Source organism: Corella eumyota, chromosome 5 (assembly GCF_963082875.1).
Source record: "Corella eumyota chromosome 5, kaCorEumy4.1, whole genome shotgun sequence".
In the NCBI taxonomy this organism is placed as follows: Eukaryota; Metazoa; Chordata; class Ascidiacea; order Phlebobranchia; family Corellidae; genus Corella; species Corella eumyota.
In genome coordinates this window covers 5874934-5899354 of record NC_137494.1, presented here as the reverse complement: position 1 = coordinate 5899354, position 24421 = coordinate 5874934, and the positions used below count along the sequence as shown (strand labels likewise).

The 24421-nt window shown below is 29.4% G+C and overlaps 7 protein-coding genes across 8 annotated transcripts; 4 read left to right on the top strand and 3 right to left on the bottom strand.

The window, feature by feature from the left end:
- The first annotated feature begins 2579 nt into the window (after positions 1–2579).
- Positions 2580–6208, top strand: LOC145752773 (general transcription factor 3C polypeptide 5-like). 2 transcript variants are annotated; one of them, XM_082569106.1, is made up of 12 exons: positions 2580–2798; positions 3140–3246; positions 3410–3505; positions 3644–3865; positions 4085–4274; positions 4383–4590; positions 4858–4991; positions 5062–5121; positions 5203–5345; positions 5514–5689; positions 5796–5900; positions 6031–6208. In XM_082569106.1, the coding sequence occupies exons 1-12, from the start codon at positions 2667–2669 to the stop codon at positions 6105–6107; spliced, it is 1650 nt and encodes a 549-aa protein (XP_082425232.1). In that variant the 5' UTR covers positions 2580–2666; the 3' UTR covers positions 6108–6208. The 2 variants fall into 2 exon arrangements, with proteins under 2 accessions (XP_082425232.1, XP_082425231.1); XM_082569105.1 differs by having other exon boundaries at positions 5793–5900.
- A 945-nt stretch (positions 6209–7153) lies between these two features.
- LOC145753360 (very long chain fatty acid elongase 6-like) lies at positions 7154–8664 on the top strand. Its single transcript, XM_082569771.1, has 5 exons — positions 7154–7332; positions 7813–7961; positions 8133–8254; positions 8331–8507; positions 8573–8664. Exons 1-5 carry the CDS (start codon positions 7154–7156, stop codon positions 8633–8635), a joined length of 690 nt encoding a protein of 229 aa, XP_082425897.1. The 3' UTR covers positions 8636–8664.
- An 807-nt stretch (positions 8665–9471) lies between these two features.
- On the top strand, positions 9472–10937 carry LOC145753359 (very long chain fatty acid elongase 6-like). Its single transcript, XM_082569770.1, has 6 exons — positions 9472–9650; positions 9802–10010; positions 10145–10255; positions 10325–10446; positions 10573–10749; positions 10845–10937. The coding sequence occupies exons 1-6, from the start codon at positions 9472–9474 to the stop codon at positions 10851–10853; spliced, it is 807 nt and encodes a 268-aa protein (XP_082425896.1). The 3' UTR covers positions 10854–10937.
- A 1262-nt stretch (positions 10938–12199) lies between these two features.
- On the top strand, positions 12200–13217 carry LOC145753358 (very long chain fatty acid elongase 6-like). The gene is made up of 5 exons (XM_082569769.1): positions 12200–12311; positions 12413–12523; positions 12599–12720; positions 12881–13057; positions 13119–13217. The coding sequence occupies exons 1-5, from the start codon at positions 12200–12202 to the stop codon at positions 13215–13217; spliced, it is 621 nt and encodes a 206-aa protein (XP_082425895.1).
- Positions 13005–14127, bottom strand: LOC145753658 (microtubule nucleation factor SSNA1-like). The gene is made up of 2 exons (XM_082570073.1): positions 13691–14127; positions 13005–13623 (listed from the first exon to the last, which is right to left on the bottom strand). Exons 1-2 carry the CDS (start codon positions 13852–13854, stop codon positions 13383–13385), a joined length of 405 nt encoding a protein of 134 aa, XP_082426199.1. The 5' UTR covers positions 13855–14127; the 3' UTR covers positions 13005–13382.
- Positions 14128–14516: 389 nt separating this feature from the next.
- Positions 14517–23318, bottom strand: LOC145753656 (vam6/Vps39-like protein). The gene is made up of 22 exons (XM_082570071.1): positions 23161–23318; positions 22911–23038; positions 22449–22658; positions 22116–22226; positions 21748–21877; positions 21222–21365; positions 20853–20973; positions 20118–20235; positions 19701–19833; positions 19220–19362; positions 18911–19042; positions 18578–18719; positions 18398–18481; positions 18225–18307; positions 17775–17873; positions 17171–17288; positions 16762–16887; positions 16140–16288; positions 15700–15855; positions 15178–15312; positions 15005–15096; positions 14517–14919 (listed from the first exon to the last, which is right to left on the bottom strand). The coding sequence occupies exons 1-22, from the start codon at positions 23231–23233 to the stop codon at positions 14841–14843; spliced, it is 2706 nt and encodes a 901-aa protein (XP_082426197.1). The 5' UTR covers positions 23234–23318; the 3' UTR covers positions 14517–14840.
- Positions 23277–24384, bottom strand: LOC145753657 (mediator of RNA polymerase II transcription subunit 28-like). Its single transcript, XM_082570072.1, has 2 exons — positions 24355–24384; positions 23277–24166 (listed from the first exon to the last, which is right to left on the bottom strand). The coding sequence occupies exon 2, from the start codon at positions 24162–24164 to the stop codon at positions 23649–23651; it is 516 nt and encodes a 171-aa protein (XP_082426198.1). The 5' UTR covers positions 24165–24166; positions 24355–24384; the 3' UTR covers positions 23277–23648.
- Positions 24385–24421: the final 37 nt, after the last annotated feature.

Here is a 24421-nt window from a genome sequence, read left to right as displayed (position 1 = left end):
AAGGCAATAAAAATATGGGTAAAATGCAACAGGTATGAAGATGTACATTTGCTGAGCGCATCCCTTTTAAAAATAGTTGACTACAAACGATGTTTTGATATATTTGGCTGCCTATTTGAAAATCAAAGTGTAGTTGTTTTCTACACAGTTAATGTACTTTATGCAATTGTTCAATTAACACTTGAAATATGTCATCTGGTTTTGCCTTTAGGAGAACCCTTAAGAGACAACGCCAATTTTAAGCATGTTTTAAACAAAGCTGTGTCTTGCATATTTAAAGTGCCGAAACTATTTACTTCATGTACGATGGCTATTCTTATTAAACAACTACACCTAGTTCTTGCTTGTGGCCTGGGGAAAACTATAAGTTATTTGGAGAGATCTGATGTAACGGTAAAAATAATATAAGTTTCTTGTTGTTGTGTTGCATATTAAGCAATGCGATGCAACACTAAGAAAAGTTATTTTTAACAAAATAATATATTTGCTAAAAATAAATTTTAGTGTCTTGTTTTGGCCAAAACGTTTTAAAATTACTTAAATGTTAACAAATTTACAAAATATTGTTTAGAAATTTCTGGAAATCAATTTAGAAAATTGGCATGATCGTCATTTGTATATAATGTCATCAACTGATTTTGAGGTGTCTACCGTTTTCTGCCTCGTGGCAAAATTGTACGAAGAATTGGAACAATTTGACCACGCAATCGACTGTTGGGAACACATTCTGTCATTTCTGGATGAACATCAACCTGATTTTAATTCGTTTGATTGGTTGAGGTTAGTTTTTATTTTTTATATGCGTACGTGCAAAACAAAAACAATATTAACACAAGTTTTTTTACGATCTGTCTTTAGAAAAATGTTAAAAGTTATTCTAAATCTTTCAAAATGTTACTTAAAAAGTGAACAACCCCATGCAGCGTTGGAAGGAATCTTCTTATTTATTAATTTAAACAAAGGGGCCCACAAGTTAAAGGATCTGGCTAAAAAGCTATCTGTTAATGTTCTTGACAAAGCAGATATTCGTTGGAGTGAAATTTTCGGTGAAATGGATAAAATGTATGATCTTTATAATACAAATGAGAAAGAAGTTTCTGTTCAGTGGGATTTTGCTCCGCCTATTGTTAGTTCAAAGCCTCTTCTTACTGAATACGATCTACCCGTACTTATGAAGCTTTTGTACACAAACGAACTTAAAACTAACACAATACAAAAACCACAGCAACATCGATACTTGCCTAGATTCAATTCTCACAACACAACTGATCAAGATTCGTTAAATGTTTTAGAAAGTGGCTATATAAGTATCAATTATTCAGAAATTTACGAAGAATTGGAAGAAGAGCAAGAAGAAAAGGAAAAATGTAACGAAAATGTTGTAACACAGTCGCGACCTTTTTCTTTGTCGCCGCCGCCGTTGCCGCCCAAGCCAGTATCTGAACCAAATTATGTTAACTTTTGTGAAAAACCAAAATCTTCTCCAAAAATAAAAGAAGCTTATAAAAAAATCCACAGCGCTACGTTTTCCTAAAGTTTTAACTAAAAAATAAACACATTATGTACAACTTTAAATTTTCCATAAGAAGTAATATAGAAAAATGAGTTGTTTATCCTTACAAAAACGTAAAAAAATATATTTAACTTAGTTAACTTTTAAATCTTTACTGTTAATAAACATTTTAATATTTTTTTAATGTAAAAACTGTGAGAAACTAGTTTCATGTATTTGAATTTATATTTAGGTGTACTTTAAATAACCTAAAATTGTAAAGGGTGTTTTAATAGGAAAACTTTTAGCGAACTGTTATAAATAAATTTTAAAACATAATTCATTGAAAAACAATTTAACCCTATGAGTGTTTATGACTAATTAATTGTATGCTATAAACAAACTCGGCATATTTTCTATTGATAAAACATTGAAAGGAAAATAAAAAAGCCTTAATGACAATTAACAATTAACATCATATAATGCATTTTTAAAATATGCAGTTTTAATTCTTGTTTGGTTTACATTGTTGTACTTAATGTATTTTTGATTTATTTATTGCATAAAATTTTGCAACCAGCATGACTATAGTAAAGCTATGACTCTACGAAACTTGCATTAAAATCCTTTAATCACCCAGTAACATATTTTAAAATGGTGGTTATAAACAAAATTAAAAAAAATGTTTTAGTTTTAAAAGTTTTTGATATGTTACGTAGTCTATGCATAATGTTGTTCTTTGTAGTCATTTTACACGTTCAACAAAAAAAATCATCAAGGCGTTTAACCATAGATGTTACATGTAATGTAATATCTATGCTAAGTGCCGAGTAAAATTATTCGTAAAAAAAATATAATGCAATATAAAAATGTATTTTAAGAAGTATATGGGCATATCATTAATCATACAATGAATAATTGTTGTATAGTCGTTAAGTTTATAATTATTTATTTAAAAAAAAATAGGGGCAATTAATTATTTGGCAACGTCGTTTTATTTAGGTTGTTTCCCTAATTAACTTCTAGCGTGCGTATCTCTCTGTTATGCAATGTTTACTGTTTACAGAATTAATTTTATCTAGTTCATTAAAGCTTTTAACTGTAAAATTAAGTTGAAATTTTTTGTGGGTAAAAGTGTACCTGGACCTTCAGCAAAAGGTGTAATATAAGGATAATGGAGAACCCAATTAACTTAAAACTAGACCTGAATCAAGAGCAAAAATTTATGTGCATTGAATTTCCTGGGTTGATTAAAGACCAAAACAAAATGTTAAATACAATGGGTGGAAAAAAACATATACAAGAGGTACAAGAAATTGGGGCACTAAAATTATGGTAGATTTAGTTTGGTTTGTGCAATACATTTCATAGCTCTATTAACGTCATCCGCCCATTTAAAAGGGTAGTACTAAAATAAATGCGAAAAGGGCAGATTTCGCAAGGGAAATTAGGGTAAGGTATAAAAATTCTGTCCCTTTTCGCATTCATAAAGTTGGCGGCTGACACTAATGGAGCTACTATATTTTATTATAAACTAAAAAATATCCTGGTATTTAGTTTAAAATTTTTGGTATTTTTTAAAGACATTCAATATATTATAATAATTTGTAACTATGTAAATATAAAGAAACACCCATATTTTTACAGGTGTATAACAATTTAAGAAGTCGGTTGGATTTAAGGTTTCGACCAGATGATCCTAATTGTAAACCAGCATGTGGGGATCGCACAGCTACTACTTCTTTATTATTAAAGTAGGCTATTTTTTACAATTTTTTACAGTTTGGCCAAAAAAGATTTTTTTAACTTTATAAGTTTTAACTTTTCCAAATATTTATTAATTTAAAAGATAAAAAATATTTTTTTATTTTTTCAAATAATTTTTTTCTTTTTTTTACCCTAATTTTTTTTATATAGTGTCAAAAAATATCGCAAACGAAAATCCAAATCAAATGATGAAAGTAACATAAAATACAAGCAATCATTTCTTGGAGTAATTGACACAACATACAAGTAAAACAAAACATGTGTATAGCAAGTTAAACAACAATTATTTTATTTTGGCCTGGTCTTTCTATACAAATTAGTATTTCTGTGTATTTTGTATATTACAATGCTGTTATAGTTACTCTGATTGTTTGTTTATTTAAGATTTACAACATTATGTGACTTCCAATACCTCTCTGTGAAAAAAGACCAAAAAACTGGGGAATATATTAATATGGTGCCCAATATACAGCTCACAGAGTTGAATATGTCGTCCAAGGCTTTTAAAAAGGACGCCCCCTTATTTTTACCCCCTCAAACTTTTAGTAGGCTCGACACCCCTCAAGATTATGGCTACAAGAAAGAGACCAAAGTTGGAAAATATAGGTTTGGAAAAAAATTAACTGAATTATTTTTTTTACTGTTTTTGTTTCTGGAACTTGTAAATTTTTTTTTAAATATAAAAAATTCTGAGATTAAATTATTTTGTTGTCCATTTTCTTTTTGCTTTAATATTGTTCAGTTTAATTACATTTCAATAGCATTATCTATGGCTATTAACTTGTAATAACATCAAAATAATGTATACAAAATTTCTTGTTTAAGACGAAAATATAAGGAAAAACTACAAAGTGAAGTAGAGACACAATCGACAAGGAGTCGTCCAAGAAGACTTCATAACGCTATTTGTATATCTTATGAAGACCCGATACCGACCGAACCTACACCTCGAGCAGTATCTGTTTTTAAAAATATATATTTCCATTTGGAAGGCATGAAATCTAAAGTAGAAAAGGTAATATTCTGTTTTTTATGGCATCTTTTTTTTCTTTTACTAAACAATATAGTTATACTTACCCAAATTTTATTTTTATTCAAACTTAATATATATATTTCTTTATAGCTTTTTGAGGAGAGACCAATTTGGTCAAAAAATGCAATTCTTGGCAAACTCGAACTTGATTCTCAATCTTTTAAAGCAATTTTACCCCTGGTTGCTTTTTATTTTTCTTCGGGGCCATGGAGACTGTTGTGGGTTAAATATGGGTACGACCCCAGGACAGATAGAAAATCTCAGGGTTATCAGTTGATTGAATTTCGATTGAGAAAAGGTAAAAAGATTTTTTTTTATGAAAAGGCTGGACTTCTTAAACATAATATTAAATACTTCTTAATTTGCTTTTTGTTGAATCTTAATTTGCTTTTTGTTGTTTAAAATTCTTTTGATTTTAATTGTGCAATAATTAATTAACCTACTGTGGGGTGTTCCTCCATGGAAGCAGTGGGAATTAAACCCAGAGACCGTGTTGCTGATACGAACTTTTTTTGGGTTCCCCTTTATAGATCTATATTGCAAAATTTTTGTGTTTTTTGTTAAGGAATGAACCTGCAAAGTGTTCCAATCAAAGCCAAGCGAAGTACTTACAACTACAAGTTACCCAACCTCAAATACCAGGGTCCTCTTGAAAAGATAATGGATGTAGAAAACAGCGAAGCAGATAAAGTTAAAAAGGTACAAAGTTTTTTGTTTTATTTATTTTTATTTCATGCGAGTTTTGCCTTAACCAAAATATTTTTTTTAGGAGTCATCATATATTTACAAACCATGGGTATTACCACTTCACAGGCAAATATTTTACCAAGTACGTAAAAATAACTATCTACTGTCTTTAAACAAACTCTTAATAACCATATTATTACACAAATACTCTATAACGATTTAGGCATGTGACATTCTTTTGCCTGAAGCCCAGGAATTGTTGCAAAAAGAAATGCCAGTTGGTTACAAGTGCTCCAAAGAAAATGGTTGGCTTCCTTCTAACACTGCCAAAAATGTGAGAGATATTCTGTCCATGGACTTGTATAAGTAAGCCATGTTAAAGCTATTAAATATTTGTTATTTATTCCTAGACAACTTTAAACTAAATTTCAAAAATAAAAAAAATTTCCGGTAAATTTTTTTGTTGACAGTAAATACTAATAGCCGCCAAACATCTTAAATTTTACCTAAAATCAAAAAATAAAATTTATTCAGAACAATTGCTCAAATTCATGGTAAAGCTGGCACATCAACCGAAAATGTCGATATTTTTCGTGATAAAAGTAGACGAAGAACCATTTTGTTGAGTCAGGGTCGTAAAAATGTTTTTCCTGCGATGGCATCTTTGGAACAAAATAGTGGAGACGAAAGTTCAGATAATTCAGAAGGAGGTGAAATATAGCGGAATTAAATTTTTTTTAATTTTTAAAATATTTTTTAATTTAAGCAGTTGTTGATTTTTTTCAAAAATTAAAAAAAAACTTTGATATGTAGAAGACCCTGAGTCGTTCTCGGATTCCGAAGAAGAAGGAGAAGAGGTAAGTGACGAAGAAGGAGTATCAACATCAGGAGAGGAAGATGAGCCCGAAAGCATGGAGTTCGGTAAAATATCAAAACTAGATTTTTTTTGTTATTATTTACAGTAACACAGATAAAAAAATTCAAATTACTAAACTTTTTTTATCAAAAAAAAAAAAACTGTTTTCTTTTAAATTTTTGTCTTTTTGTTTAGAAAACACGAACAGTGAATCAGTAAGTACACAAGATGAATGTGGACCAACTTATTCTGATGATAAGCACACAGATTAAAACACAATATTTTGTGTCAAAGTTTTCTTTTTTGTCCTTCTCTGGTATTTCCTTCTAAAAATTTGGCCGTTCGTTGGCCCACTAAATGTTACCGTCTTGATACTTACGACTACGTTTTAATAAAGAATGTTATGACTAAATTTTGTTGTTTTTTTCCTCCGGCATACGAACCTTCCTGATTGACTAATACCCTCATTGGTCTAAATATATATTCGTAAATTTTTTTTGAATGGTGTGTAAGTAGATAGGACTTGGATATAGTTTGACACATCACATGCAAGCTTTTATCATAGCGTGGCTTGCGTCAAAATCTGTTATATAATGTTCGTTTTTGACTGTAAGGTTTATGCTTTAACATTCTCAGGACGATCATTTTTTTACTTAGTTTTAGCTACATACTTAAACAGTTTAGAAGTGTATTTAATAGCCTTGCATGTCATTTTATCTTCGATGTCATTTTTTAAAACCGGCAGTGTGGTGTATTGGTAAGAACTCTTGCTACACCACACATGAGGTCGTGGGTTCAATCACCACTGATCTCATGCTGTAGCGCCCTTGAGTAAGGCGCTATAAACGGTATGAACTCCTGCTGAGCCAGCACTTAATCAGCAGCATAATTACCGGGCAATTATAGTCTTTATAATATTTCAAACTGCCACAGGGAACTCGAGACTGGGTCGGAGTAACTTATGTTACTCTATGTTTAAGTCGCGCATTCGACTTTCCCACATCGAGGATAAAGATATACAAAAAAAAATATATATATTCGTAATTTTTTTTTGAATGGTGTGTAAGTAGATAGGACTTGGATATAGTTTGACACATCACATGCAAGCTTTTATCATAGCGTGGGTTGCGTCAAAATCTGTTATATAATGTTCGGTTTTTGACTGTAAGGTTTATGCTTTAACATTCTCAGGACGATCATTTTTTTACTTAGTTTTAGCTACATACTTAAACAGTTTAGAAGTGTATTTAATAGCCTTGCATGTCATTTTATCTTCGATGTCATTTTTAATATTCAGAAAATAACAATTTTAACAAATATGGAAATAGGATTAATTCAGAAATCATTCGATGTGGAATGGTGGTTTGAAAGTTACATTTTCCACAATGTCCCACAATTGGTTGAATTTCCAAAATCGTGGTATTTGCCAGTAATAGGAAGCACTGGATATTTATGTTTCATTTACTTTGGACAACGGTACATGAAAACAAGAAAACGGTAGGTTTTAAGGTAAAATCACATTTTTATCTAAGTCTATTTAAAATCTTTGCTTAATATAAATCGAATACAAAAGGTGTTGTAAAAAGACAACCACCATTTAAATATTATAAACTTGCTTTTGCAAGGTTCGAACTTAGAACCCCGATGTTCCTATGGTCCACGTGTTTAGCTATATTCAGTTTGGTGGGGGTTTGGCGAGGCAGTAGCAAAATTTTTGAAAACTTTTATTTTTACGGATTTCGTAGCACAGTGTGTATTCACCCCAAATATTCTGCGGTTCCGGTTATGAGATTCTGGGGACTGGTGATGACGTATAGTAAATACGCTGAATACGGTAAACACAATTTTGTTAAACCATGTCAATGTAAAAAAATCTTGTTTGTAAACTTAGCATAATTAACAAGTAGTACATACAACCATGGAATAATTTGAAATGTATTGGATATTTTTAGACAATTTTAATTTAATTTTTTTAAGATTCAAAGACAAACCACCAAATTCTTTTTATTTTGTAGTTGATACAGTTTTCATCGTGTTGCAAAGAAAAAATCTCCCGTTTTTGCATTGGTATCATCATTTAACAGTATCCTTATATGCCTGGTATGTTTACGATACCAATATTCCAGGCAAGAAAATGTTTAAAATATTTTAATTTAAAGCAAGTTATTTAAACTTTGCTGTAAAAAAATAACATATGCGTGCATTTTTGCAAATTCACAGAGTTTGGTAGCATAGGCCTAGGTTATCAAACAAATATAGTATGACGAAATTAGTATAAACTTGCGTTTCGATTACAGGTGGCTATGTATTCTGCGCAATGAATTTTGCTGTTCATGCAGTAATGTACATTTACTATGCTTTAAAAGCAGCACGGATCTACACACCAAAATATTTTGCTTTATTTATAACAATTATGCAAGTATGGTAAACTTGATTATTTACAAATACAGCGAAAAAAGAGTGCATTATACACGATATGATCTGATTTGTTACAGACAGCGCAAATGTTTGCTGGTTGTACTATTGTTGCTGGAATGATATATTGGAGGAATAATGGGAATTGCAATTCAACCTTAACCCAGCAAACAATAAGCTTAATCCTATATACCAGCTACTTGCTTTTGTTTATCAACTTTTTCTATTACGCGTACATTGGTAAAGGGAAAACAAACGTAAGTATAGTCCTTGTAAAGTCAAAGTTTGTGAAACATCTTTGGTATTTTTTTTTGATTTACAGAAACTGTTAAGTGACAAGTCCAAAATTATTGCTGAAGACAACAAAACCAAGAAAAAAATTTGAATTTTTGAACATTGAAATTTCAACTGCCAAAAAAAATTAGAAAAATCCTAAAAACATATTGATTAAAAGTTTAAAAAAAAAAAATTTTGCACAAAATTTTCTATGACTAAAATGTGCCAGTTTAATTTACTATTTTAGTCGTTAAATATTACGAAATAAGATACGTGTTGCGTAATTTCCGTTTTTTGGAATTTGTAATATAGAAAGTTACTTTGTAATTTTCCTGAATTAGTAGTTGCAATATTTCTTTTGCTTTTGAAGCGTTACAGTATATATATTCTTAAATTCATTTTTAAGCTTTATCTTTACTAATTTATATATTAAGAGGTTTAGTGTTCAATCTATAAATGAATGTGCTTTTTTTAAAGTATTGTCTTTTTTGCAAATAGTTTTTAAAAGTAGTGCATTTTTCAGAGATTCTATGCATTTTCATTTTCTAACTGTGCTTTTGTTAACAACAAAATAAATACTAATTGCACGAATTAAAACACGTGTAAGATAATTGCTTCAGTACATATACTATATTGGGGAAAATGTTGTTGTTACACTAAGGCATGGAATGGTAACACGTAATTAAATTTTACAGGAAATCAAGACAATATGTTGTTTGTAATATGTGCACAAACTTTACATAATACAACATGTAAAAGACTATACTGCTTAAGTAGGAATCAGTCTATAACAATAAGGTTATTTTTACTCTTTAAACCAAAAAACATTCAAATTGGTTTTTACTAGTGCAGTAATCTACTTCAGGAACTTGATTTTATTTTTACATGAAAGTTTAATATGGTTGTGTAGAATTTGCTAGATTTAAAATCAAAGTAATTACTAAAATGAAATTAGGTATCATCCAAAACTCGTTTGATGTGGAATGGTGGTTTGAAAGTTACATTTTCCACAGTGTTCCACAATTAGTTGAACTTCCAAAATCCTGGTATTTGCCAGTAATAGGAAGCACTGGATATTTATGTTTCATTTACTTTGGGCAGCAGTACATGAAAACTACAAATAGGTTAGGAATAAATTTTACTTTAATGATTTATATAACTTTGTGACTAAAATAACATTGGATGTAAACTTAAAAAAAAAGTAAAGATGATAAAGTTTTAGAAATGATAAAGTTTTATCTAAAAAATTTATATCTATTAAACGCTTTTGTTCAGATTCGAACTAAGGACCCCAATGTTAACGTGGTCTATAATACTAGCAATCTTCAGTTTGCTAGGACTGTGGCGAGTAAGCATTAACGTTGTAGAAAACCTTTTCATTTACGGATTTCGAAAAACTGTTTGTATTCAAAACAAATATGATTCTCTGCCTGTAATGCGTTTCTGGGGAATGGCAATGACGTATAGCAAATATGCTGAATATGGTAAGGCGAAAATACCATTTTATTATTTTTTAAACAGGTTAAATAAAAGTGGAATTGAATTAATGCATCTACGAAGAAACATCATTTACATATGTTCCTGTACTCGAGCTATAACAATTATTTGTTTTTTGCAGTTGACACAGTCTTTATTGTTCTTCGAAAACAAAATCTTCAATTCTTACACTGGTATCACCATTTTACGGTATCGATATATTGCTGGTATAATTACAATAGCAATCAGCCTGGTAAGTATGAATTAACATATGTTTTGCAATTAACTAACCATTTTACATTTGTGATCTTTTTTGCAACAGGTGGATATATATTTTGCGGAATGAATTACGCGGTTCATGCAGTTATGTATACTTACTATGCATTAAAAGCAGCAAAACTCAACCCTCCTAAATCGTTTGCTTTATTTATAACCATTATGCAGGTATCTAAATAATCTTAGGTTGTGTTAATAATGTTGCTATATGTAGCCCAAAGGTCTTGCAGAAAAAACAGTGGAATTAAATCTACTTTATTATTCCTTATCAAATTATTATCATTTTATTTTTAGACAACGCAAATGTTTGCTGGTTGTATAGTTATTGCTGGAATGATATATTGGAGCAACGATTCAGATTGTCAGTCTACTGTTATGCAGCGAGCATACGGGATATTAATGTACGCCAGTTACCTTATTTTGTTCATCAAATTTTTCTATGAGGCTTATATTAACAAGAAGAGTAAAAAGGTTAGTTTGGTTTTGGAAATAAATTCTCATGAATTAATATTTTAAGCTGAATTGTAAAATACTCCATAACAAACATCATACTTTTTAAATTACAGAATTTATAAAAATGTGGTTAATAAAAATGTGTAAAAGACTCTACATCATGCAAGGAAATATTGGGTTTCTCTTGAATAATATGATATGTCCTTTTTTACGCAAAATAACTTATAAACTTATACAAATATCTTATTGCATTTATGGCCTTTACATTATATTTTAAAGAAATATAATCTCTAAGCTAATTAATAACTTATGTAGCGTTTTTACCTTACATAACCTAGATTAATAACATTAAAAAAATTAACGACGAACATCAAAACATTTTTTAAAGGACATTGCGTTAGCTATGTTAAACTAGTTACTTTGCGGTCGGGTGTAGGCTACCAGTTAGATTTTTTTGTTTTATTTCTATTGTTTGGTCCTTTGTTAGATATAAAACACTGCATTTAACATAAAAACTTACTACGTAAAATAAGTTCAAAAAACAAAAGACCTAAAGTCTAGTTAATTTCCTACCAACAACACCAATGCAATTTATACAGGACATGTTGCCTATATACAAAATTGTTTAACATTAATTGTGTTTTTTTTATTAAAATATTGCTTTATAAATACTATTTAGAAATGTGCATCTTCTTGGAATTAAATATAATATTCTGTTTTTCCATGTTGCGGTAATTGGTTATATTATTAACTTCCGTTGTTTTAATTTTTCCGTTTTGGTGCTTGTTATTAGGAGCTGCTTATTGGGAAAGCACGATAAAACCAATAGAGTAGGACATAGGAAAACCATTTATTTTACAGTTTTAAAAGAAATTTTGGTAGAAATTTTAGAAAGGCTTATGGCTGTTTTATAACAAATGAAACTGAACTAATAAAGTATCAAACTTAAACCAAAAGAAACTGCTGATAGCAATATAAATTTAAACCATCTATCCTTCAATTTAAAAAAAATTTTCATCATAATTGTTTAGTTAAACGATAGAAACTGAACGAATAATTAAACAGCGTTAATACAAATTTTGCCAGTAAATTAAAATTGTGAAATGAAGGGTTATAACCAGACAGTTGATGATGAGTTATGGTATGAAAGCTACTTTTATCGTGGACCTTCGAGCGTTTTGCAATTTTCCAAACAAGGTTACCTGCCGGTTATAGGGTGTACAGCCTACCTCTGTTTTGTCTATTTTGGTCCCCGATACATGAAAACAAAAAATAGGTAAACAACATTAAAGTTTTTGGAATATCATTAGAGATAATTTGTAGCGAAAGATTGCTGTTGCAGTTTAACCATTTTGTTGCTGTTCATAGATTCAACCTTAGAACCGAAATGCTTGTATGGTCTACACTACTGACAATTTTTAGCGCGCTTGGATTTTGGAGAGGAACTCTTAAAACGCTTGAACACACAATGATGTTTGGATTTCGAGCAACAATATGCGTAAATGTTTTGAAAGATGAGGGCGTACCTGTTTTTCGGTTTTGGGCAATGGCAATGATGTTTAGCAAGTTTGCAGAATTTGGTAAGTTGCAAAATGGATTTTAATTATATTAACTCAAACGGTTCAAAAAATGCCTTAAATAAGGTCCTTAAATTTTGGTATAAAGTCCTTTTACTTATCAGGTGACACAGCGTTTATTATATTTCGAAAACAACGTTTACCTTTTTTACATTGGTACCACCATCTCACAGTTTCAATATTTACCTGGTACAACTACGTTTATCCTCAGCCAGGTGGGAAAAATTTGAATTAAAGTTAACCCTTTAATAATCTTTCACATTAGATATTTTTAAACCTTAATTTTACAGGATCTTGCTTTTTTTCTGCAATGAACATTGCCGTTCACGCAATAATGTATTTTTACTACGCGATGAAGGCAGCAAAATTCAGCCCGCCTAAAGGTTTTGCAATGTTAATAACTATACTACAGGTACAACATTATTTTTATCATTTATAGCCTGTAAAATACATAACTGAAAACACTAGAAAGGTGTTAGAAAGCATTAAAATAAGATGTCAAACAACAAACAAATGGCAATTTGTTTATAAATTTTTCTAGTAATTAAATGGTTATTACTGCTTGTTTTTAGACAACGCAAATGTTTGCTGGTTGTATAACTATGGCTTTAATGGTTGTTTGGCGCAATGATTCAGACTGTCATTCAACCATAACGCAGCGAGCATACGGGACAATCATGTACGGCACTTATCTTATTCTTTTTGTCAAATTTTTCTATCAAGCTTACATCAACAAGAAAAAGCTAGGGGTAAGACAATAAAAATTACAAAATAAGAATACTTTATTAAATAATAATGTTAAATTTACAGTATGCACTTGCCAACTCAAATGAATCTCACTTAAACAATGCCAAGAACAAAACAGAAAACAAATTCAAAGAAAACACAAGAAAAGAGAAATCAAGCTAAACGTTGAATATTTTTAACAAAGTACTGTTGAGTCATATATATGCCTAGATACATTACATAGGCAAACAATAATATATTTAGATTTTTTTTCTTTTGATATATGTAGTAAAATTACTTACCTTAAATAAACTATTAAATGCTACACAACAACAACATGAATTCTTTTTATTTTTTACCAACAACTTCTCTTTTACCGTCTGCTTTCGGTAATTTAAATTCATTAGATGCAGTATTTTCGCTACCTTCTCTTAATTTAAGTTTAACTGTTGCCCCGTGAACGCTTTGTAACAGAGATTGTGATGTTTCCATTACTCTAGAATACGCTGCTTGTGTTTCACAAATAGCTTTATCAAACTCATTCTGAGACGACATTTTTTGAGCAAGGCCTTGATTCACCTTGGCGAGTCTAAAAGTAGGCATCTTTATTTAGAATTCGATACTTAATAATTATAAGTGCAGATAAGAGACTATACCTATTTGTTAGAAGTCGTATGTCGTTATGAAGTTTAGCTTTTTCTTCGTTATCAACGTCAATCTGTCGCCGAAGCTCATCTCTTCTAGAGCAAAGATCTTCAATACATTTGATCATTTCATTATTGTAGGCCTGTAATACTGATGGACTCGGATTCAACACCATTTTATATGTATTATAGTGTCTAAATTAAGTTTTAGATAATTTGAAAAAAAAAGAATAACATTTTTTGCCGTTTTTGTATATTGTAAGAACATTTAATTGTCGAACTAACTGTTATAATGCAATATTTAACTGTTGAACTATGTTTAATTTAGCTCCCCATTCTAACGCTTTGCAACTCTAATTTATTTACCTTGCCACTCAATTGATACTTGATTCAACAAAGGCTATTGTCAGAAAGACGACTGTAACAATACGCCTAAACAATGTTTTTATTTTAACTGGTAACAAACGCTATCATGTATCAGAAATGTATCTATTTTAGCCTCCTTGTCGAGTAATAATAGAATAAAACAACAGTTTACGTACTGTTTTAAGTCGTCCTTATATTTATAAGGTTTTACTATAAAAAAGCTTAAGTTTATGTAAGATAACCTTCATATTATACTACAAAGTAGTTATAAATTTAAAAAATATGCTTATATATCTGAAACTAAGCCTCAACTAACTAAACTTTAAAATAAAACTGTCTACAAGTTTTTTATAAACTGGTTCTGTTGTGGTCTAACCATACTAACACTTACTGGCCAATACCCAAAAACTATCAATAACTAGTTCCCACTAAGGGATAAGGTGTATAGTATTTATTTAATATATGAATAAAACTCTACTATATTGCACATTGACAAAGTTGCGTGAAATTAGTAAATCAGTGTTGTGTGGCCGCATAATATATCGACAATTAATACCCTTTTTTACTATTAACCAATTAAATGTGGGTTAAATGATAAAATACCATATTCTAAAATCAACGAAACATAAAAAATTCCAGACCAAAGAAACTTAAACACTTATATATCAGCAAAAATTAGCTGAGAACACTTGATTTAATTTAACTCTAAAGATTAAGGTTTGGGCTGTTAAGTTCACGTGACAGCTCTCGAGACGACTGCGAGGACTCTCGAGCGACGTCATAAATTACTATTTGATCACGTGATTGGAGGCAAGGTGCGTCTGTCTTTGCAATAGTAATGGACAACGACGTCGTTCGGGTAGCGGGCAAACGCACTGAACAAAGAAGTCATAAAAATAAATTTTTGATTTTTATAAAACCTTTTTCCAACATAAAATTAAATTTGAGTTAAATTTTTACCTGACGCCGATTTTCTTTCTACAGACCTTACAGACCCGCTCGTCCGTTATAACACACTTGCTATTTTCATAAAACACCCTTTGCTCATGGACCTAAAAAATAAGTTAATAAATTAATTTATATTTACACATAGTTTTAGTGTGATCTGTAAAAAGGAAAAATTAAGGGTTAACCTGCTGGCTTTCGGAAAGCAAAAGACTTTTTAAAACTTGAAAATCGTGTTTTTGTTGGGTCTGTGTTTCTAAAATATTTTCCAAGAAATTTTTGATTTTGTCGACTCCCACAGTCTCAGGTAGTAAAGGTAGTGCCTACACATAGAATTTGTTTTATTATTATAACAATATCTTAACTTTTGTACATACATTTTTGTTACACCAAGTATTCACTTAAAAAAATAAAAATTATTCAATAATTTTTTTTTCTCGAATTGATAAAGCTAAAATATTTTTTTATTTCTTTAAAAAAAAAATTAAAAAAATTATCAGCCAAGTAAATAAATATTCACTAAACAGAATAGAACAAACAAAAAAAAATTAAGAAAAAGTATAGGCTAAGCTTAATAAAAATCCAATACAAAAAACAAGTTATTTCTATTATTGTAGTCAGACATACAGAAAATTTAATTTTTCCTATTTAATATTAAAATTCAATTAAAAAAAATATTGTTATAAAAAATTAACAATTTTAAGACTTACTTTAATAGGATCCATTTTATTTGAATGTTCGTACATTATTCTAAGTGCTGCATGTAAGTTGCTGCTTCTTGTAACTTTATTATCAAGCAATATGTTGTCCAAATCATTTTCCAGTGAGTTTGGTTGCAAATACATTTTTAACAAGCATAAGAATACCTAAAACAATAAAAATTTGTGTTAAAATAAAAACACAATAATTCTTTAACATTAAAAAATTCAATTTTTTTTGTACATTTACAATAAATTATTAATAATTAAAAGGTAAATTCTGCATTTTTCAAGATATGTTTTAACATCTGCAAAACTAGTACAACTTTTTAAAAATAGATAATCATAGCTAAACTGCACAACAATAAATCAAAAATGGAATAAAATAATTTATTTTATATTTAAAAAATTTTACCAAAAAAAATAAAAAAAGGAAATCAACATAATCTTACATCATTATTCTTAGTAGGGTCCATGTCATAAACTTTTCTCGAATATTCCTCTGCTCTAAGTGGATCTTTAAGTGCGTGAGCATATAAGGCTATTGCTTGCTGATAATTACCTTGGCGACCAAGCAAAATAGCTCGCTCTTCTATAAGCTCTGTAATTTAAGTTCGGATTTATTTTTATTTATGTGGCTAACGTATTAAATATAAAGTAATTCTTATCTATGTAAACTAAAAAATCTTAAACTATAAAATTGCAAAATCACTATCAACATATAAGAAAAGTTCTATATATATATGATACTGGCACAATGTTTTAAATCTTTTTTCTATTTTTTTTCCTCGATGTGGAAAGGTTGACTTCACTACCTAAACACAGAGTAACATCAGTTACCCTCACCCAGTCTAAAGTTGCTTTTGGCAGTACTGTAGATTATAATTGCATGATAATTAAGCTGTTGTTGGCTCAGAAGGAGTTATACTGTTTATAGCCCCTTATTTAAGGATGCTTTAGCATAAGAGCATGGGGATCAAACCCAGACCCTTGGGTAGTTAAGCCAAGTGTTCTGACAAATACATCATGCTGCTAATTAATTTATCTATACTTTTTATTAAACATACGACTTACTGTTTCTTGGAAAGTCTGGTAATATTCGATCTGGTTGGTAATCAGTAGAAATTTCCAGAAACGAAACTAATTTGTTTCTGGTTTCAACCAACTCCACTGGACCTTTGTCCATTGAACTTTTTTCATCTAAAAAGTTTAAACAAATTTGTTAAAAAAATTTTTTTTAAATCTATATATATATACATTAGTCTTTTTTATGTTACACTTCATTAATTTAAGAAAAAATAAAAAAGATGGGCAAAATCAATTTTTTAAAGCATTATAGGTAAATGAATTAAAAAAAAATACATTTTCAAAAAGGATTGATTGAATCAAATTTAAATATTTTTTTTCAATTATTTAAAAACAATTTATCAAACAGTAAAAAATTTTTAAGTATAAATTTTGTAATGAAATTTAAGTCCCTTACCTTCTGGTAATGAATCTTGGTATTCCTCCATCAGTATCAAAACCTTATCTCTATATGCTACAGCTAATTTGTTGTGAAATTCAGGAGTTTTATCATCCCAACTGTATATTACATGCTCCTATAAAAATATATTATAATAAAAAAACTTTTAAAATTGAAATAATTTTAAAAACTTTTAAAATTGAAATAATTTTAAAAGTTAAATAAAAAGTTTAAATTGTATTTTACACTTGGTAAAGCCTGTACAGTTTATATTATTTATTTTTTTTTGTATATATCTTTATCCTCGATGTGGGAAAGTCGAATGCGCAACTTAAACATAGAGTAACAACTGTTACTCCGACCCCGTCTTGAGTTGCCTTTAGCAGTTTGGGATATTATAGATTATAATTGCACGGTAAATATGCTGCTGATTAAGTGCTGGCTCAGCAGGAGTTCATACCGTTTATAGCGCCTTACTCAAGGGCGCTACAGCATGAGAGCAGTGGGGATTAAACCCACGACCTCATGGTGGTGTAGCAAGTGTTCTTACTACAACACCACGCTGCCGGTAAATTATATTAAACCTTGTATTCTTTTAAAAAAAAATCAAAATTATACTTACCAAATAAGCTACGACTAAATTTTCCGAGATTGTTTCTAAAAAATCCAAAACTTTATTTTTGGGCAAACTTTCTACTTCTGCCACATCACCAGTAAAAATCTAAAAAAGATCATATTAATTTTATCAAATTTTTCGAAATCTATTGGGTCATGTTTTCTGGCAGTGATTTTGTTTATTTTTTTGAGTGATTTAGTGGTTAGATTTCTTGGCTTCACTACATGAGATCTGGGGCTTGATCCCCACTGCTACAAGGTCATAAGCTCAGTGAGAGGCTAATGGAAAAGGGTCAAAGGGTCAAAGGGTCAAAAGGGGGTTAAAGGGCTAATAATATCAAAAAGGGACCTTGATACTTATCGAGTCAAAAAAATAAATGTTACCCCAAAATGAAACCACAAAGTCTCTAAATTTTTTTATATTTATTTACTAAAAAAAAGTGTTAAAAAAATTTACCCTCATAGCTTCCATGGGATCTCTTTTTCTTCCATTAAATAAATCTCGGGAAATATCAAATATAATATCTAGGTGTTCCTTGCCTAAAAAATTAAAAAATTTGTTGTTTAAAAACAAGAAAAAAAATTAAGACTAACTTTTACATTTTAAAGTTTCGAAAACTCCATATTTACCTAAATGTTGTAAATACTCAATTATATCCTCAAAAGCATTTGAGTTTTTCTCGGTTTTAGATTGCTTGATCAATAAGTCCAACGCTAAAAAATTGTAAGTAAAAATTATAAATTACAAAAAATATTCTAAAAACTTTTAAAATGGCTGGTTTAAAAAAAATTTTAAGAAAAAAGGTTTACCTTTTCGATGTAGTCCCCTTCTTTTATATAACACTATCAGCTCTTTTAACTTATTTGCTTCAGTTAATATTCGAACTGATTCTTCAACATGACATTGGTTATCTGGTAACCTCAACAGTGGAGCTATAAGAGCATCATTCGTCTAAATTTGTACAACTTGTTTTAAAGGTTTGAATGTAAAAGGTTTAAAATTTTAAATAAGCTGTTTTCTAGAAGGGCATTTATATGGCTATAAACTACATTTGGTGTAGTACGGGTAAAAAAATTTAAAAAATATTAAAAATAAAAAAATTTTTTTTTTAAATAAAAATGAAAAATGTAAACTATTCTAACCTTAATATAACATTTCAAAAGAGTGGTGTCTATAATTTGAAGCAATTGCTTTTGTGATGTCACAACTTTATTTCCAACTACAATGGGAAAGCTGTTTTCGATAACCAAACCTCTTATTGCTTCATTTCTTTTCTGCATAATAAAATATATATTTTTAAATAACCTATATGGTAAGTTTTAAATTAGGGTAAATATGTATATATAGAGAACATACTAAGTTAGTGTATAGGCCTATAAATATAAATATATTTCAAAAAATTGTAAACATAACAAGTTAACTTAAGAGCTGGCACTTTGACACTAACTTACCTGTATTAAAAACTCAATTAAAAACAAGAGTCCTTTCTCCAGTTCCTCTCCTTTAATAACCGGAAGTTTTGACGGATAATTTAAATTTCTTCGATATTCTTTAGGAAGTAAGTTGGGAAACAAGCCAACTACCTGGACAGGATCTAACAACAACATAATGTAGATATTTTATTAAAATTAATATTTTAAATATAAAAAAAAGTTATTAAAAAAAAAAAAAAAAATAGTGAAAATTTATATTGAAAAGCTTAAGGTATTGCTAGTTGAAATACCTTCTAAATAAAAAATTTTTATTTGTGGTGTGGAGACAAATTACTATTGCCAAATTTTGTTACAGCTATATTTCAAAGATTTCATAGAAACCAACCAAATAAAGGCCAGAGAGTGGTCAATAAACTGGTAACTATTAAAGTTTAACTACATACATTTAAAAACAACACAAAATATTTTTTCTAAAAATTAAAAAAAAATCTTTTTATACCTGTGCCTAAGTTTGCAAAATTTTTTAAGGATTCCTCAAATCGATGTTTACAAAATAACTCAAAAGCAAGTAAGGTATGAATATGACGAATTTGGTCATTTTTTTCTTCAGCATCTTCGCTTTCCGACATTTTCTTGAAAAATTAAATTAAATAATTTTACAAATATATGTTACAATTTTTGCCTAAAAAAAAGCATATTTTAAATATATATATCTAAAAAAATTATTTATCATTACAATGTTATTCTTGCATAAAGCCAAAAAAAGCATTCGATTTCTAGTTTTAACAGTTTTTAAAAATTTGTTTACATCATTTAACAATAAAAATTAAAACATTTTTAAAAAAAATTACCAAAACCATTAACCTTATTTTTCAAGTTTTAAATAATTTTTTTATATTTTTTTTAGGCCACTTACAGCTAGCTTTAAAGCAAGTTCAAATTCGCGATCTTTAATAAGTTTTTCAATTTGAGTGTTGGAAGGTTGTTGTGATATTAACCACACATGTGAAGGTGATGTAACAAAAATCCATTCTCTGTAAGTTATAGTAAAAAATTTATATTTTCTTTATTCGAAAATAGTTAAAAAATTTAATTATTTATTTATTTTTTTTGTATATCTTTATCCTGGATGTGGGAGGTTGAATGTACGACCTAAACATACAGGAACATCAATTATTTCAACCCAGTCTTGAGTTGCCTTTAGCAGTTCGAGATATTATATAGTTTATAATCGCCTAAAAGTTATGCTGCTAATTAAGTGCTGGCTCAGCAGAAGTTCATACTAATTATAGCGCCTTACTCAAGTTTGCTACAGCATGAGAGCATGGAGGATTGAACCTAAGACCTCATGTGGTGTAGCAAGTGTTCTTACCACTACACCATGCTGCCAGTATAAAGTCTCAATTTTGGTAAATTATATCAACTAGTATATTAGTCATGTTTAAAAATTTTAAAACTTATTATGTAAAAAAAAAGTGTAATATAAATTAGTAATAAACATTTTCGGTCTTACAAGAAAACGAAGATAAAAATAATATTTAATTACATAAATAACAAAGTCATTAAACTTAAATCAAACATTAAAAATATTTTAGATAATAAAAAATAAACTAAAGCAATTCTTATAATGGTATCATTTAACCTATTTTACCTCCATCTGCATAATGTTTTAGGTTTTTGTAATTCAATTGTTTGTATCAACAATTTAGGTTCAAAAGTCCGAACTTCTAAATATTTTGGTAACACTGCTAGAAGGTAAGGGTCCTGATGAGCTAAATACAAAAAAAAATGATTATTTTAAGTTGTAACATATTCAAGATTTGCCTAAGTGTTTAATTACCGAAGCTCTAATGTTAGAGCATGTGTTTTTAAAAAGTCAAAAAAAAAATTAAAAAAAAAGATTAAATATATATATTTTTTTCTTATTTTCTTAGCTTTATTTCTTATCTTCATTTCTTAACACATGAGGTTCTAGGTTCGATTCACAATGCCCTAAAGTTAAAATAAATATTTTACTTACTTAAGGCAATGGGATTGTCACTCCAAGTAAAAGATTGTTTGTAAGTTGGTTCTCCTTCCGAGTTTAAAAACACGCTCACTTCATCCTTCATTAGAATTAACTCGTCTGCATTTAACTTTCCTATCACAGGTTCCATCGATTTGCCTGAAATTAAAACTCTTTTAGAAACCATATTCTAGTTATAACAGATTGATTTTTAAATCTAAATATATAAATGTAAAATAAAAAATTAAAATCATCGCCAACACGATGTAATGGTCAGAAAACTTGGCTTTACTGCATAAGGTCCTGGGTTCCATCTAATCTGCTGTAGTGCCCTTTGCCAAGCACTATGAATGGTAAGAACTCCTGCTAATCCAATTCTTGATTTTTAGGCAAATTATTATCTATATTATCCAAAGCTGCCAAAATCCACTCGAGACTGGATCAGGGTAGGAAATGTTGCTCTATGTTTAGGTCGAGAAGTCGATCTTTTTACATCAAGAATAAATAAATAGGCTTTCTAAAAAAATTAAAAAATATTAACCTGTTGGAAAGAGATCTCTAGCTTCTGTCTCGCCCAGTTTAACCAAATTATATTCCCGTTTAAATCCAAGATATACTGAGTCTTTACACCAATGCATTACCTTTGGGGGTTCTTGAATAAGGATGTCAGCCTGTTAACGTTAAAACTTTATCACAAAACACAAAAATTCAGATTTTTGTAATAATAATAATTACAGAATAGAGCATTTTCTAAAACAAAACTATGTGAGGTCCAAAGTTAGATCCCAGGTGCATGCTAATGAAATAAATTTGTGCCAAATCTGAAACCAATTGCTAGGTATGTGCCTGACAAATTTCATACTTTTTTCTATATGTACATAATGTCATTATTACTAAAACACAACTTACAAAAAGTTCTGAAAATTCTCTGTTTTTCCAGAAGTAAAACTGCAGTTTTCTTTTTACAGCAACACACAGCTTTAATGCATACGCTATATCACCTCTTAATGAAACTTTTTCCTAAAAAAATACAAAAATTTATAACCAAGACACGAAAAATTACTTGTAATATTAGTAACAGTGATTCAAACATAGGGGTTATATGTTGACACTGTGCTGTGGCCCATTTTTTTATGTAAAAAAGCACTTAAAAAAATAACAAAAACATTAAAATTATTTTTTTTGAAAATAGTTATAACTTCAACATATAAAAATTAAAAGAAGGCTTTGTTTAAATTTCACCTCTAAATCAACAGCAAACAGGGTAGCACCCTTGGTTCTGTGTATAGATGATATTAGTTGAAAAGTCGTCAAATCGAAAACCGACACCAGACTGTCAGATAAACTAATTACAAGACTAAATATGTTTGAAACGTATAATTGTTGGATGGCTTTCCTGGAAAAAGCGCGATAGGATTGCTTTAAACTAATCTCCATTGGATCGTTACAAACCTTGAAATAATAATGAATAATTTTTTTGTTTTTAAGTATAACATATTTACAATAGAATAATATGAATCCATTTTAAAAATCGAGCCAACTTTTTAGAATAGTTATTAATTTTTGTTATTCCTGTCACTAAAAAATGTTTAAAACCTACAATAACTTTAAAAAAATCATGCAGTGCAATGAAAAAAAATACAACTACAAAAATAGCCAATCAAAACAATTGTTATAATATTATTCAAATAATATTTGACTTACTTTATAAATAAGAAGATGGCCCAGTTTGGTACCAACTAATAAGTTCACATAATTGTTCTTACTTCTAACATTACTGCTTGTTCCAAATGGATTTAGGTCATCTTTGTCTTGCTTATTACCTTTTTCACCTGCAGATTAAAGCATAACCAACGAATTATTTGGCATAGCATTACAAAATAATTAAAAATTCCTAATACACACTTGATTAGTAATTTATGAATAGTTTAAATTTGTTGGTTAGAAAACTTACCATAACAGGCAATACATTCAATGACAAGGGGTAATCTCTCTAGGACGGGAACAACTGCATATGCATCATGCATATTCTATTTTCTATTATACCAATCAATTTAAAAACTTAGCTCCCTATAAAACAAAAAACAAGTTTAATTGTGTTACACAATTTAATAACCCACATTGATAAATTATTTTTTTATGTAAAAAAGGCAAAAACATTAAACTTGAATTTATGGGCCAATGGCAAGGATCTGCGAGAAAAAAATTTGAAAAACAGCATGTTACACTTTTAAATGGATTTATTCAAACCCATTATAAACGTTAAAGAAATGTGCATTTATTGACCAATGGAAAATTGCCTTAATCTACTACCCTACTTGTCCTAACTCTTTATATATTGACCAATAGGAGCAGTACTAGTGCCACATTGATCACCATGGTTTTTAGTGTAGGGAATCCTCTTTTGTCATTGTTCAGAAAGAAGTCAAATTTATTGCTTTTTTAACCATCAATATTACTGCTACTTTGTTTCATACTCGTTAAAGTTGTTTGCCATTCTTTTACTTTAACTAAATGTTGTTTAATTGACTCATTTTTCCGATTTAAATCACTTTCCAGTTCTTCGATATCCTCTTGCAAGATCATTTCAGGATTTTTTGATGCCGTCTCTGCTCTTTGCTTCAAAAAATAAGATTCGGTCTTCCGTGCAAGATCTAAAAATTCAAGGATCGCGTTTTCGACACTCGGTCTTTGCTCTTCTTGATGTGTGATCCCTACCGAAGCATCCTCTGAAACAAAGGGAGCAATACATGCTCTAAACGCATTTTCCAACTGATCAATAACACAGTCTGAGTTAGAAGGGTCGTTTACAAGTGTCTGTTGCTGTTGCAAATGAAACTGCTGATTGGATGTTGTTAATAGTTGGGAGCCAGACTGGGATCGAACCATAGGCCTTCGCTGTTGACCCATAAGTTGAGGCATAGCAGGATTAAATTGTTTTTGCTGAGAGTGCTGCATTCCTAAATTGGGATTTTGAGACATAATAATTCGATTAATAAAACGCTATTAAAATTTTATATTGTGTTTGCCTTTCAGGAATAGTACTTGTATTGGTTTAGGTATAGCTACCAAGTAAACAAACGCATTTACAGTAATTTATAACGTTTTTAATAGTAAAAAACTATTAAAATGACGAACAACAATTTACCATAAAAAATACTTAAACGATTGTTTTTTCTTACTATTCTTGTTTAGTATACTACAAACTATAAAGC